This window comes from Colletotrichum destructivum, chromosome 7 (assembly GCF_034447905.1).
Source record: "Colletotrichum destructivum chromosome 7, complete sequence".
NCBI lineage: Eukaryota > Fungi > Ascomycota > Sordariomycetes > Glomerellales > Glomerellaceae > Colletotrichum > Colletotrichum destructivum.
In genome coordinates, this window is record NC_085902.1 from 3485787 (window position 1) to 3499038 (window position 13252).

General features: G+C 47.6%; 3 protein-coding genes across 3 annotated transcripts; all 3 read right to left on the minus strand.

Moving 5' to 3' along the window:
- Positions 1 to 129: 129 nt before the first annotated feature.
- CDEST_11620 (uncharacterized protein) lies at positions 130 to 1082 on the minus strand (the record flags this gene model as incomplete). Its single annotated transcript, XM_062927776.1, has 3 exons — positions 130 to 567; positions 622 to 907; positions 940 to 1082. The coding sequence occupies 3 exons, from the start codon at positions 1080 to 1082 to the stop codon at positions 130 to 132; spliced, it is 867 nt and encodes a 288-aa protein (XP_062783827.1).
- A 2935-nt stretch (positions 1083 to 4017) lies between these two features.
- Positions 4018 to 7553, minus strand: CDEST_11621 (uncharacterized protein). Its single transcript, XM_062927777.1, has 11 exons — positions 7438 to 7553; positions 7191 to 7371; positions 6529 to 7038; positions 6416 to 6468; positions 6216 to 6348; positions 5660 to 6154; positions 5231 to 5602; positions 4701 to 5129; positions 4567 to 4634; positions 4383 to 4515; positions 4018 to 4320 (listed from the first exon to the last, which is right to left on the minus strand). Exons 3-11 carry the CDS (start codon positions 7000 to 7002, stop codon positions 4030 to 4032), a joined length of 2448 nt encoding a protein of 815 aa, XP_062783828.1. The 5' UTR covers positions 7003 to 7038; positions 7191 to 7371; positions 7438 to 7553; the 3' UTR covers positions 4018 to 4029.
- Positions 7554 to 9696: 2143 nt separating this feature from the next.
- Positions 9697 to 12969, minus strand: CDEST_11622 (uncharacterized protein). Its single transcript, XM_062927778.1, has 8 exons — positions 12878 to 12969; positions 12364 to 12809; positions 12253 to 12311; positions 12067 to 12199; positions 11503 to 12006; positions 11088 to 11450; positions 10279 to 11013; positions 9697 to 10224 (listed from the first exon to the last, which is right to left on the minus strand). Exons 2-8 carry the CDS (start codon positions 12721 to 12723, stop codon positions 9760 to 9762), a joined length of 2619 nt encoding a protein of 872 aa, XP_062783829.1. The 5' UTR covers positions 12724 to 12809; positions 12878 to 12969; the 3' UTR covers positions 9697 to 9759.
- Positions 12970 to 13252: the final 283 nt, after the last annotated feature.

Consider the following 13252-nt stretch of genomic DNA (forward strand, 5'->3'; position numbering starts at 1 on the left):
TTAGTAGAATCATAACATTAAGAGATTTGATTCAACCCATACGCTTTCTCGCATCTTTTCTTAGGTCACATCGATAGATCGCTGCCATCAGTATTACAATTTATATACATCATCTGATAAAAAAATAGATCAAGAAGAAGCTAACAACGATAGGCCTTCCACAAATGCCAACAAAACCAGTAAAATAGCGGTTGTCATGGCAAATCCACTCTGGATATCCCTTCCTGAAGCCGACCAGCCGACTCCGACCAAAACAGATACAACAACAGAAGAAAGCTTTAGGATCCACAGGCGGAAAAGATTTGGTCCCTCTTCGATTTCCAAGCCATAACCTTCTTCGACTGGTTGTAGAGAGGAAAATGGACCGTCAAGCTTGTGAACAATCTGGTCTAATACACTTCGGGGATCTGTCCCGAAGTCTAGTGTTTGTTCATAGTAGCTGAGGAAAACATGTGAAGGAATCGGTTCGATGGAATTCCTTGTCGGTCGGTATCTGGCAGACTCTGATTCGGGGGGGTATTCTGGTCGGTCGGATACGCAGGCAAAGCCGTCAGGGTGGAGTTGAAACTGATGTTATAAGTTCCACAGAAAAGAGCTTCATGGGAGAAGTAATGATCTCACCTTGACATAATGCATCCCAACTGGGACTCTTAAGTCCATACAATACAGCAGGTTTGACCACGAAAACCAAGGCATCTCCCTCAGAAGATCTTTGAGTACATCAAAAAATGATTTGTTGTCGTGACATTGCCGTGAGGTTGGCTGGTGCAAAGCAGGAAGCCGGCTTCCATGGACAGGGAGGCAAATCGGGATACACTCATCGACATTGGAGTGTGCTTCTAGATCAATTCCCCTTGTCGTATCAGTATTTTCAACATAACTCCGCAGTGTAGCCCTTCTGATCCATCTAAGAACATGAGTTCTCGTAGAGTGTCTCACAATCCCGAGTGGAGAATTGCTGTGCTGGGTGTTTGCTGCACTAGCAGTTCTTTCTGAGGTGAAGCTACCGTCGTTACGAAGACGCCCTGGCGAATATACTGAGTACCCACTCCAGACCCGTTGTGAGACCCTTCTAGTAGCATGTCTCGAAGCCACTTGACCAAGCCAATTCCAGGTTTGGTGCTGGGAAGAAGCCTCAGGTTCTGCTGATAGGCCCCAAGTGCCTCGAACCTGAGAAAGGCTCGTTCGTAAAAGGAGGCCAGCATACACCATAAGAGATATTGGCATCAACATGATGACTGCAAAAGGTATCCAGTGAGGTGTTTCGGAAACACTCGAATGAGACGAGAAGCCGATTAACAATGCGAGAACCCAGAAGTATTGAAAGCGCTCTCTGTTTTGAGAAGCGTGATTCAGGAGTCTTGTCAAATTTCGGTAAGTCGTGTCGCCCTGGGGGGTGTTCTGTGAATTTGTGAGTATACAAGCCACAGTGAAACTTTCAATTGGTCAGAGACATCCATACCAAGTGAGCGGCGGCAATTTCCAATCGCAGCAGATACTATGAACATTAAGATAGGACTCAAGGCGATGAATCGAAGACCTCTACCTTCTTTCGGGAGGACAAACCATCCTCCATCATAGATGTGCAGTTTCGCAGCAAGTAGTCCAGGTTTGAACGGACTTGAACCAGTTCGTTGAAGGTTTGGCGTATGTGGGACTGAACAGGGAAGCTGGATGTCAAGTTTTCGTCGCGGACGTCGAGAAAGTATTTGAACCCAGATGATAAGAAAGAATTGGTGCTTTCCGTTATTTGATCAAGGCTTCGTACTATGTCCCTAAGAAGGTCCAAGATGGCGGCAATGCCTTCTTCCATCTCATCGAGTTCGTGCAGCCAGAAGGCCTGGCTCTCTGCAGATCGGATCTCGTGCGAAGCATTTCGAATACGTGAGTTGATGCGTTTGTGTCTTTCTGACTTTTCGAAAGGTCACTTAGGTTATCTCAACCAAAGGATTTTCCACTTACCATTGCATGAATTCTCTCACGCAGGTGGTTCTCTAACGCTTTCCATTCGGCATGGACTTGGCCGAGGCGAATGTCCAACACACGTAGGAAATAGCGGCGGGGTGAGCAGGCTTGACTGTTGAGTTCCTCTTTCCCACGACATAGGGGATCAGAAGCTAATCCGTCCTCAGAGTCGTTCTCATAACGAGTGATTACGTCGGGTGTGGGGTAACGTCAACAACCCCTTATTCGTCCACCCCCCTTATTCGTCACCCCGCATCATAAGCATCACAACATAACTATTAATCGCTGAAATTAACACAACTAATTATCAGCTACTACAATACAGCTGCCAACACTTCCACTAGGGCTTCTACTACCGCCGGTTTCATCTAGACCATCGCTGACTTCGCCAGCCTCAATTTGAGCCCTGTGGATGTCTTTGATCCTTGCAAACTTAGTGTTGGGGTCTATCTTAACTGCCTTACGTTTCCTCTTCCTTATGCTGTCCATCTGGGACTCCATCATGCTGATCTTCAGCTGGGCAGCTCCCAGCTGATAATCCTTATCATAAAAGGCCTTTTGGACCTTTCTGAATAACAGCCGTTGGGTGCTGTTGTTGCTATTGCTGCTGTTATCCAACTTGCTGTATAAGTCCAGGTGATCCTTGAGCTCAGCTGGCTTCCTTGGTGTATTCCACGTGACTATAGTCGTATGAGAGTCCCAGTCATCAGCAGACCTACTCTGAGGCTGCTGATTTAGTGCTGAAGGGCTGTTGTCAGGCACCAAAGGATTCCTAAGGGGATAACTGGCAGAGACAGGCCATAACCCTGTCCGCTTCCACCCACTAGTGATATTCTGCCCTGTCAGAGCTGCCAGACGTGCCTTTCCATAGCAGCCAAGGAAGTTTCTCTTGCCCACAACAGTTGAATCGTTCCAGAGGTCCAAGTACCCTAGTTGCTTCCTATAGGCAGCCTTCAGAGGCCCAAAGACTGACTGATCAAGAGGCTGGAGGACGTGTGAGGTGTGAGGTGGCAGAAAAAGTAGGTAGATGTTGTTTTGATAGCATAGCCACATGAAGTCTGTTGAAACGTGGCTGCTGTGGCCATCCAGGATCATCAGCCTTGCCTCCGCCTTGCCCCCTGCCCCTGTCAATGGAATAAACACCTCCTTCAGCCACGTGACTGCTGTCTCGTCTGTTGTCCAGCCATTCTCAGTTGCTGTGAAGGTCCAGGTGGTATAAGGGCCAAGATCAAGAGGAAACCACTGCTGTTGGACTGATTTACCCTTGAATATAACAAGGGGCGGCAGAGCATGCCCATCAGCAGAGATACACTCGATCATAGAGGTCCAGGCTCGCGATCCAGGCTGTTTCCGCTGGACTGCCTTCACTTCAGCACATCCAAGGACTAGGCCGTTAGATCCCTTGCCCTCAAGGATTCCAGTCTCGTCGATATTATATCGATTACGTGGCTTTATAGCCCTGACTTCTGGTATGGCGAGATGCTGAAACCATGGTCTGATGATATCAGCAGTTGCTCCATTAACACGGTTGGAATCGATAGATCGGCTTCTTTTAACCTTGATAGATGGGTTCCTTTTGATAAAGGCCTGGATCCAGTTCTTTCCAATAGGCTGGCTATCGCCACTGATCTGAAGGATCCTTTCTGCAAAGTCCTTCAGCTGGCGATGGGTTGGTGGAAGGCGTAGGGCATGCTGGATTCGCACCCATTCACTTAGATGATGCTCTTGATCAGTCGATAATCGCTGGCGATAGTTATTGCCTATAGATCTGGTTTGGCAGCCTCGCATGCGATACTCCAGTGTTGATCGAGGAATCCCCCATTCAATTGCAGCCCTCCTGACAGACTTGCCATCAGTAACAGCAATAAGGGCCTGTTGGATCTGATTTTCGGTATATTGACTCATAATGATAAGAGTAGTCTGTAGTGAAAGATTGATGTTGTTTGAGTAATAATTGCAATTGTTATAATAGTTTGAAATGAGGGGGTAGAAATCATGATCATAGGATTACGCGTCGTGCGGGGTGACGAATAAGGGGGGTGGACGAATAAGGGGTTGTTGACGTTACATGGTTGAGTCCGCTTCGAACCATGTTTCAGCTAGCATGACTCCTGTCCACTTCCGCTGGTCAAAGCCCGTGACAACGCAGCTTACATGTGTAGAGTATACAACGTCAATGGAAGTAGCTTCTCTGCGATCATCTGCAAGAGCTCGCAAGAATGTGACGTCTCTTGATGGACGTAGGGGCTTGCCATTTGATTCCTTGAATCTCGGATCACGTTTCCGGTGCTCTGTAGTCCTCCAGACTCGGAAAGGAAATGAAAATTCCAGAGTAAACGTGTGCGGTCCTTCTGTCTACGGATTGTTTGAGATGTTATCAACAAGAAGAGTCTTTTTGCATCGGCGACGAAACTCACTGAAAACGAAACACCAATTGACGTTGCTGAAGTAAGATAGTTGATCATCAAATTGGTCACTGGTCGCAAGAAAGACTCTGTTGCAGATCCAAGCAAAGCAAGGATTGTCCAGGAACTGAGATCCGTAATGTAGCTTGGTTTTCATTAACAGACAAGCCCCGAAAGAGTTGCCAGAAACACTCACAGTAGTCGTCTTTCGGAGACAACAAACACATCTTTCTCGTCTGGAGACATTTGACTATCACTAGAACGCTGGTAACGGGCACAGTCAGTTGAAACGTCGCTAAAATTTTGAGTTTCTACGGTGCATAACTCAACCTTCTTGAGGAGTTCATCAAACAGCTCTTTGGCACTCAAACCTCCTAACAAGTGTCGAAACCCTGACCTCGTCTTCGGAGAATTGTCGTCGATCAATATTGCTGTCTTGCTTCCGGGAATTTTATCATTGCCATCTCGAAGCTGATTCAGTGTTGCTCCTCCCAGTATGTCGAAGACCACTTCAGCGGGAAGTTTGTCTGGGGCCCAATTGTCTTCGGTATTGAGGACACTCTCCAACCATTCTTTTTCTGCTGGATCGGCTACAACCTGCCTTGCGTGGTACCAAACAGCTTCCACGAATGCCGTATTCTCCCAGGTGTGAGAGAAACTTTGATGGGAGCGAAACTGAGTGGGCCAATTGTACTCTTCAACGACAGCCGATGGACCACCAGACGTTCCGGGCTGCACTTGTTTCAACTGCCGACGGTACTGCCAGAGATGTCAGTCACTTCTCGATAATTTGCACTCGGTGCAGGATGTGGTATAAGGAACAGAAAGCGCATGATCCCTCCACTTTCGGGGTCCGTTACCATCTTGCTCGCGGAGGCTATGTCTTCCACCATTTCTCTGCATTTCTTCTTCATGTCATCTAGTTTCTGCCGCAGCTGCTCAAGATTGTTGAAGGTTTGCCGAATTTGTGTAAGATGGGGAAAACACGTCGACGCATCGTCAGACGGCTCGTCGTGATTGCGGAAATAGAAAACGTCGGTCTTCATGAACAGATCTCCGCACCTGACTGTTTCTTGCAAATCTTGCGCAAGATCTGCCCATATTTCCTTGATGTTGTTGATGCCCTTCTCAAGCTCGTCAAGTTCCTTGAGGTTTCGTCTCGCTGACATTGTTGACTCTCGACTTAAAGCGAGATTTTGTACTCCTTCGATGCATTCTTTGTGACGCGTTATCTGCAACATGGATCTGAGAAAGTGGCCGATATAGGAACCCTAGTGGAAGTTGCTTACGAGAGCATTCATCCGATCTTGGAGATGAGAGAACAAAGCAGCCCACTCCCGGTGCACTTGAACTATTCGAATCTCAAGGATGCGAATAAAGTACGGTCGAGGTGACCATACACCTTTGATGGCATCATATTTTCCTCGGCAAAGCGGGTCCAGGAGCATTCCGTCTTCGAAGTCGTTCTCGTAGCGAGCCACCATGTCTGGCGACGGGTCATCGCCAGCCTCTTCGAACCATGTTTCCAACAAGACTAGTCCAGTCCATCGGGATTGGTCGTAGCCTGTGACCATGCAACTGATGTTTGTTGTGTAGATGCAATCTATGTTCTCCCGGTCCTCTTCAAACTTGGCAAGACGCCTCAAAAACGTGACATCTCGAGAAGACCTGACCGCCTTTCCAGTGGACTTGTTGATGCGGCCATCCATCATAAGCTGCTCTGTAGATCGCCAAGCACGATAAGGGAACGAGAACTGCATGGCAAATGTCTCAGGCCCTTGCGTCTGGTTTTCCGTGATTAGTTACCCAGCCATTTCCGTGAATTTATTAACAGCGTGAACTTACTGAGAATGACACGCCAAGGGATGAGCTTCCGCAGATGAAGTTATACAGGAAGTCTCCTAAAACAAGAAACAATGACTCTGGGGATGTTCCTATCAAAGCCACGATTCCCCAGGCATCCAAGTCTGTGACATATCTAATAGCAACAAGAGCGAGTCAGATAAGTATCTTCCATCATGTGAGAAGCGTTTAGGGAATCTTACATCAATCTTCGGTTGGCGTCTATGATGTCGTCTTCCTCATCTTCTCTGTATCTCTAGGTTGTTTTCGCATCAGATGACTCATAGCCTCAATCTCTTGCTGGGTTATCACTTACTCTTCTTCTCAGCTCGTCGAACAGTGCCTGCGGTGACAGACCGCCGAAAAATTCCCGAAGGCGTGAATCTGGCCCGGAGTCATTTCCATCTATTAGCAGCGCAATCTTATGTTGATGCACACTCTCGTCTCTGTCAATCAGCTTTTGAATTGTGGCTTCGCTTGCCTGGGTTATACCCAGTAGGCAGTCCACTCGATGTTGGTCAGGAGCCCAATTTTCCTCGGTCCACACAAGACGGCTAATGTCGTTTTCCTCGAGCTCTTGAGTTTCTATACCCAAGGCGGCCGTGAACGGCAGGTTCTCCCAGTCTTTTGGAAAGTTATCCTGACGAACTTCGAAAAACCTTGACGGCCAAGAGAACGCGCCCGGATATTTGCTCTTGGCTGAAAGCTGCGGGTCTGTCGCGTTCCGCAACTCAGTGTTAACCAACGGACCTGTGGAGGCCGACACCACCTTTTTGGCGATGTCAATCATCAAGATGACAGAAGATGTGAAAACCAGTTAGAGTATCTAGATGTAGATCGAAGCGTTTAGTTCAGAACTGAAGAGTCGGGTGGATGGACTGTCTTTGCTTATGAACATATAGCAATGCTCTAACAAGAACAGATACATTTGGTACATGGGTTGTGAAGTGTTGGTATAACAACTGGGTCTTGACTAACCTGTATGTCCTGCTGTAATGTGAAGAAAGGGGGTTATCTTATACTGTCTTCGTTGCAGCTTGTCACCTTTACGAGTGTTGGCTGATGCGCAATTTCTCTACTTTGAAGCGACGACAGCAAAGGCATAGATAGTCTTCGAGCAGGTCGACAATTACGTTTGAAGTCTCTTGGTCTCAAAACACTGATGTTTCGTTTAGCTCTTCGTCGCCCTGTTCTGTCTGGAGTAATGGAGGACGCATATACTAACACAGGGCTATGTAGAAGTATGCTTCTGTCGGAGGAGCTTAGTGTATAGTGTAGGAATGTGACGTCTGTACCTGTTTAGCAACGAAAGATGTCTACAAAGCTACCGGAAGACGGTTGATCATCTTTCTGGCCATTGGCAATGGTTGGAACGCAACCCTTCTTCTTATCACTTTTACTTTACAGAACGATTTCAATCCTTCTTCTCGTGATATGATTAAGCTGCTCGAAATGTGACTGATTGGGCAGGTCTGCATGTAGGCAAAGAACGCCGTGATCACGCCAACAATTTATGGGGCTGGCGAGGTGTGCTACGATTGTTGAAGGATATCAAATGAGTCGCTATCTGCTGCCCGATCTGGAACAGGCCGAGATTTGATGTGTAAGACCGGACGATAAGGCCTTTTATCTGGGTGCCTTCTCTGGATGTTGTACGCTTCTCTTGATAGGTATCTTGCCAATGACGGGTTGCTTGGCGTTTGGTACTTTTGCGAGGCTGCTTCTCACTGGTCAACCTCCGTGACAGCCCAACTAGGTTGGGTGGTATTCGGTACGTAGGCAATACAAAGGCGGCCAGTCCATGACGCCGCTTCGGGCAGAAGCAGCGCAGACACCGAAGCTCGCAACCACTAAGCCACCATGTGATCAAGTAATTGCTGTTCAGAGAAGCAGTATACCGCAGAAATATTACACTGTGGCAGCCAAAGATCTCTTCACCTGAACTTTTTCCATGGATGCGGCATGCCGCGACACTCTCCAAGGTTCAGCAGATGCCATGACGATAATCCATGTTGTCGACCACCAACCAGGGCCCAGATAACCAAGATATAGAGACTTTACGCCCGAAATGGGGCTTGCAAGCGTCAATATCTGACCAGTCGCCTTCGTCATATACTGGAAGTCAACAAATGGCACGGTTGGAGAACAGAGTTCTGTCGCTTTTTCTCCATGAGGTGCCAACAGCCTGCAAGATGAATAAGATTTGCATAGGCTTTACGTTCTTTGGCAAGCCCGTCAAGGAATGGAGGTCAAGCTGACTAGAAACAAGAGCATGAGGAGACGCAGAATACTGCGCTCAGAGAACGGTTACCATCTCAGAATGTAATCAAATGGCCCTTTGAGCTGAGAGAGAAACATCATGACTTCGTCCACTTTTCCTGAATTTAATGTGCATATTTGGTTGGCTGCCATATCTTCCCAACCCACATGATGAAAGCCTTGGACCGATAGTTCATTATGTAGTCTTGTCATTTCAAGTGAGAGATGACCTAGGCAGCCAAGCCCATCGGGTCGCAGTGCAGCCGTGAGGGTGTGGTGCACAACTGAGCCAGCCTACTCCGCCCACCCCTGCTTGTCAGTTCGTAAGAAGTTGGTGTTCTCAGTCTGACAAGATCCTACCATTTGTGGCCGAATCACTCGACCTCACCTCGCATCAGCCAAATTCAAGGACAATAGTGGCTCGAAAACGCCTTCTTGTGTGCTTTGGCAATCTTTTCAATACTTCTATGGGCTAAGTTTTATGCGCGCAAAACAAATACCAGTGTCGATTAACTCTGTGTGATGTGTTATTGTTTAAATGCCGACCAGATTATCGATGGGAAGAAAGTGAAGACGACTGCTTTGCGGGACCACACTGATATACCTCTGTCAGTGGGTCCGTCTGGCCAGCCATATCACGGCCTCCGTCGATTGCTGGCCTTCACTTTAAATCCTCTCTTCTGCAACCCACCAAAATCTACGTATAGCCTCAAATTATTGAGCCGTTCGCTCACTCGATTGATCTGTGATACCAACAGTTATCTTGACCTCCATTATCAAGCTAATTTGAAGCAACACATAGTTTTTGACGGAAGAGTCCAACATGAAGACCGGAAGCTCCTCATGCAGGCCACGAAACTCATAGCTATCTGCCGATCATCAGAGCAGACAAAATAGCTTGTCTCCATTTCCTATGGCTTCATTATAGCGGGGGTTTTTTTTTTTTTTACGAGTCAAAAGTCGTTTCACTATCATCAGTTGGGACGGATTTTATTCTCCTTGAGAAAACCATTAGAGAAAATATCGACTGACGCAATGAATATCGTACTGGGATGGTTGTTTCGGGCTATTCACGAAGCAAAGACGTCTTTAGTGGTTCGGAATCTGGTCACAAATAAGCCAAAGCCAGAAAAATAAATGATCGTTGGGTTTTTATGTCATTGAACTGGTGGAGGTCTGACTGGCGTTCGAAGACTTTTTACGGCGACTGTTTAGACTCACGATGGTGAGATTTTGGCTGTGACATCAAGCCATGCATTTGAACAACTGGAAACTAACAACTAACTGACTAGATTGCAAACGAATTGCTGCCGAGTGGCTCTGAGTGAGTGACATTGACTGATCTTGTTACAGCCAGAATGAGGATTGCCAGACAGTTTCCAAACGCCATCCCGACCAAAGTCTTCCCTGTCCTAAATCCCCAGAGGAGGCTCAAGAAAAACGAAAACAGAACACTTAGTAGCCTCCAAATCTCCAAGTTGCGGTGGTCTATACCTTCCTCAAGCAGCAGACCATAGCCAGTACATGGAACAGATTCCCATTTCAATGGACCATCGTGCTTGTGGATTAGTCGATCCAGGACGTTTCTAGAGCCATCGCGAAGAATAGATGGATTCCTTAGGCATGCCTGAAGATAGTCGGAATGTATCGGGGAGAAAAAACCAGCTGTAGGGCGGTATGAACTGTTCATCGACGCTGACGGGATAGCATCTCGTTCAAGTATGAGAACAGAACCATCGTTGCGTAGTTCAAACTTCTCGGCATGAGTTCCAGAATTCAGACCATTCTTCGAAAGGGAAAAACTGACCTTGACATAGTGAATGCCTACAACTTTCCTCTTTGTGCATAGGGGAAAGAGATTGGCCCATTTAATCCAAAAGTTTCGCGTTCTTAACTGCTTCAAAGATAAGAAGAATGACTTGTCATCGTGGCATGTACCCGTCAAATTCCTCTCCAGCCACTCTGAATCCGAATCCGGTCGTACCACGCAAACCGGAATCAGACCCGTACCTCGAGAAGTCTCACAGTCCCCATGAAATTCCCCGTCTGGAGTCTTACTGGACGGGTTAGGGGGGCCGGCACTTGCCACATATCTGAGGACATAATTACGACATTCTGCCCTATGACTGCGGTCTTGAGCATAAGAACCCCCTTGATCCATGTTGTTAAGGGATGGGGGTAACCTTGAACCGGACCAAAAAGCTCCGCTCTCACTGCAAGAATCGGTTGGAATTTTAAGCAGAGAGTGCATCCTGTCGAACACGGATGCGAGAAATTGTGGTCCTTTGGGTCTTCTTGTGAAATTGGATACCCCAGGAAGAAGGGCAGAAGGCATTGTTCGGACGTTAAGGCAGAGGAGGCACCTAACGACATACCCCATCAACGACGCGGCCACTACCAGAATCGAGGCTTGAGGGAGCCATCGTATGGACTCAATATTCCCCACGGTGATGTTAATCAATACTGAAATAAGAGCGAAGCATCCCAGTTGGTATGAGTTAGACTGGCGGGGTACCCTTTGAACATGCCGTCGAAAGTGAAGCTGTTGTAACAACTAAAGTCAACACAAATCCCTCTCATGGCATCCTTGCGGCAACGATAAACTGGGTAATTTACCTTCTTGCGCAAATTTTCTGCTTCATTGGCCAATTTTACCGAGGTAGCTTCCAGTTCCTGGAACTGTTCAGAAAGTTGGCGGACTGTTTCGAGTCGTTTCTGGATCTGCACAAGTTGCGAGTGGCAGTCGTCGTCATCTGACATAGGTTCTCGCCCAGGGTAAAACCAGAAGATGTCGGTTTTGAGGAACGAATCCCCACTTCGTACTGCTCTCTGTAAGGCATCGTTGATGTCGCTAACATTTTCCTTGAAAACCAACATCTTATCCAGAAAGGTAACGACCGGGTTTTCATCAATTGAAATAAGGCGACGTGCTTCTTCCAATAACTCCTCTTGGCTGCGCAGAACTTTGTAACGCTTGGCCTGGAGAGATGATATTAGCTAAGAGTAAGAGTCGATCAGACTTAGCACTTACGAATCCTTCCAGAGTCCGTTCCATTCGATAACGCAATTCCTGCCATTCTCGTATGATTTGCGACAGTCGAACCACCATTACACGAAGGAAGTATGGTCGAGGAGTCCATCGAGATATTTCTGCATCCTCCTGGCCACGACTCAACGGGTCAGTCCTCATGCCACATTCGATATCATCCTGATAACGTTCTAGCGAGTCCGGCGTTGAGAGTTCGCCGTCGCCCGACTTCTGTTCAAACCAGTGGTCGATAGTGAGAATGCCAGTCCAATGACGCTGATCATAGCCTGTCACTATACAGGAGACATGACTTTGGTAAATGCCGTGAGTTTCGGAAGGACTGAAACTGACGTATGCAAAAGTGTCGAGAGAAGTCATGTCTCTAGAAGGTCTCAGAGGCTTTCCATCTGACATTCGAGTCCTTGAATCCACCGAAAGTCGCTTGCTTGTCCTCCAAACATGAAATGGGAAGGAGAACTCGAGACAAAAAGTTGTAGGACCATCCGGCTATCGTAGAGTGATTAGCGTTAGAAGTTGCCTAGGCTCACGTCATGGAGACCCCCTTACCGCAAATGAAACACCGATGGAAGCAGTTCCGTAGAGATAGTGAAGAATGAAGTCTCCCATCACCCTGAATAAACTTTCGGGGGCAGAGACGACAAGAGCAAGTATGGCCCAACGATCCAGGTCGGTTAAGTAGCTGAAATGTATTAAGCCAGATAACATCGCATCCTCCGGACGACTTTGACTTACATCAGTCGACGTTCTGCATTGAACGTTTCTGAACTGGCGGGTTCAGCTCGCAAGTATCGCTACCATGTGTCAGCTGTTGCCAAATTGTTTTTCTATGGTAAGAAAACAGACATTCTTCAACAGCTCGCAGGCCAGTTGCGTGGCAGTCAGGGAGCCTATTGAGTTGCCCAGTCTAGGCCGACCTCCAGAATGGTTTCCGTCAATGAGCATGGCTATGGGCTTCTGCGCCAAGCTTCCGGCCCCTTTGAGTAGACGCTCCAACGTCTCATCATGTAGAAGTTCTTGCAGTGATTCCATGCGATGCAAATCTGACGCAGAATTAAGGTCTGTTTGCACCACCTGAATCACGTCTTCCAACGACGGCATCTGGCCTGGTGGTAAGCCTCTCATGAGACGAGCTGTGTTTTCTCCTTCTAAGCTAATGGTTCGTTGCGTGCGACTTGTTCGTGACCAATCATATAGCGCGGCCATCGTGGGTGAAATGATGAAGGATGCTATTGCTCGAATTTCGCAGAGGCCGCTTCAGGCATTCGGAGCTGGCCAATCATCCGGCGGGCCTATCAAGATTAAAGGGGTTAGCAAAGGGCAGAGTTTGGCTTTAGCTGAGCGACTGGGCCAAACCAACCTGAAAAGGAAGCGAACTGGAAAGGCTGACGAGGCAATAGGGTCTTATTTTGAGGTTTGAAGATCTCCAGGACCGCAGATTGTGGTGGTAGAGATGCCAGCTGTCAAATTCTTCTGAGGAACGGGAGGAGAAGGCTAGCCTCGATAGGTAAGCATGCGGCGCAGAAACTGCGGGGAATTCTCGAAAGGGCGTTTTCCCCCGATGTCAATTCCAGCTGGGTTCCTTCTTGTGACAGACAACCTTCGCGAAAATAATGTAGTTGAGAGGGTTGACCATGTGGTCAACGATGGGTTGAAATGCTGAAAAATGGTGTCGGCGGCAAGCTGCAGCTTGCTTGACTTCGTTTTCGGAGAGAGCATATGTTGTACCGTGCAA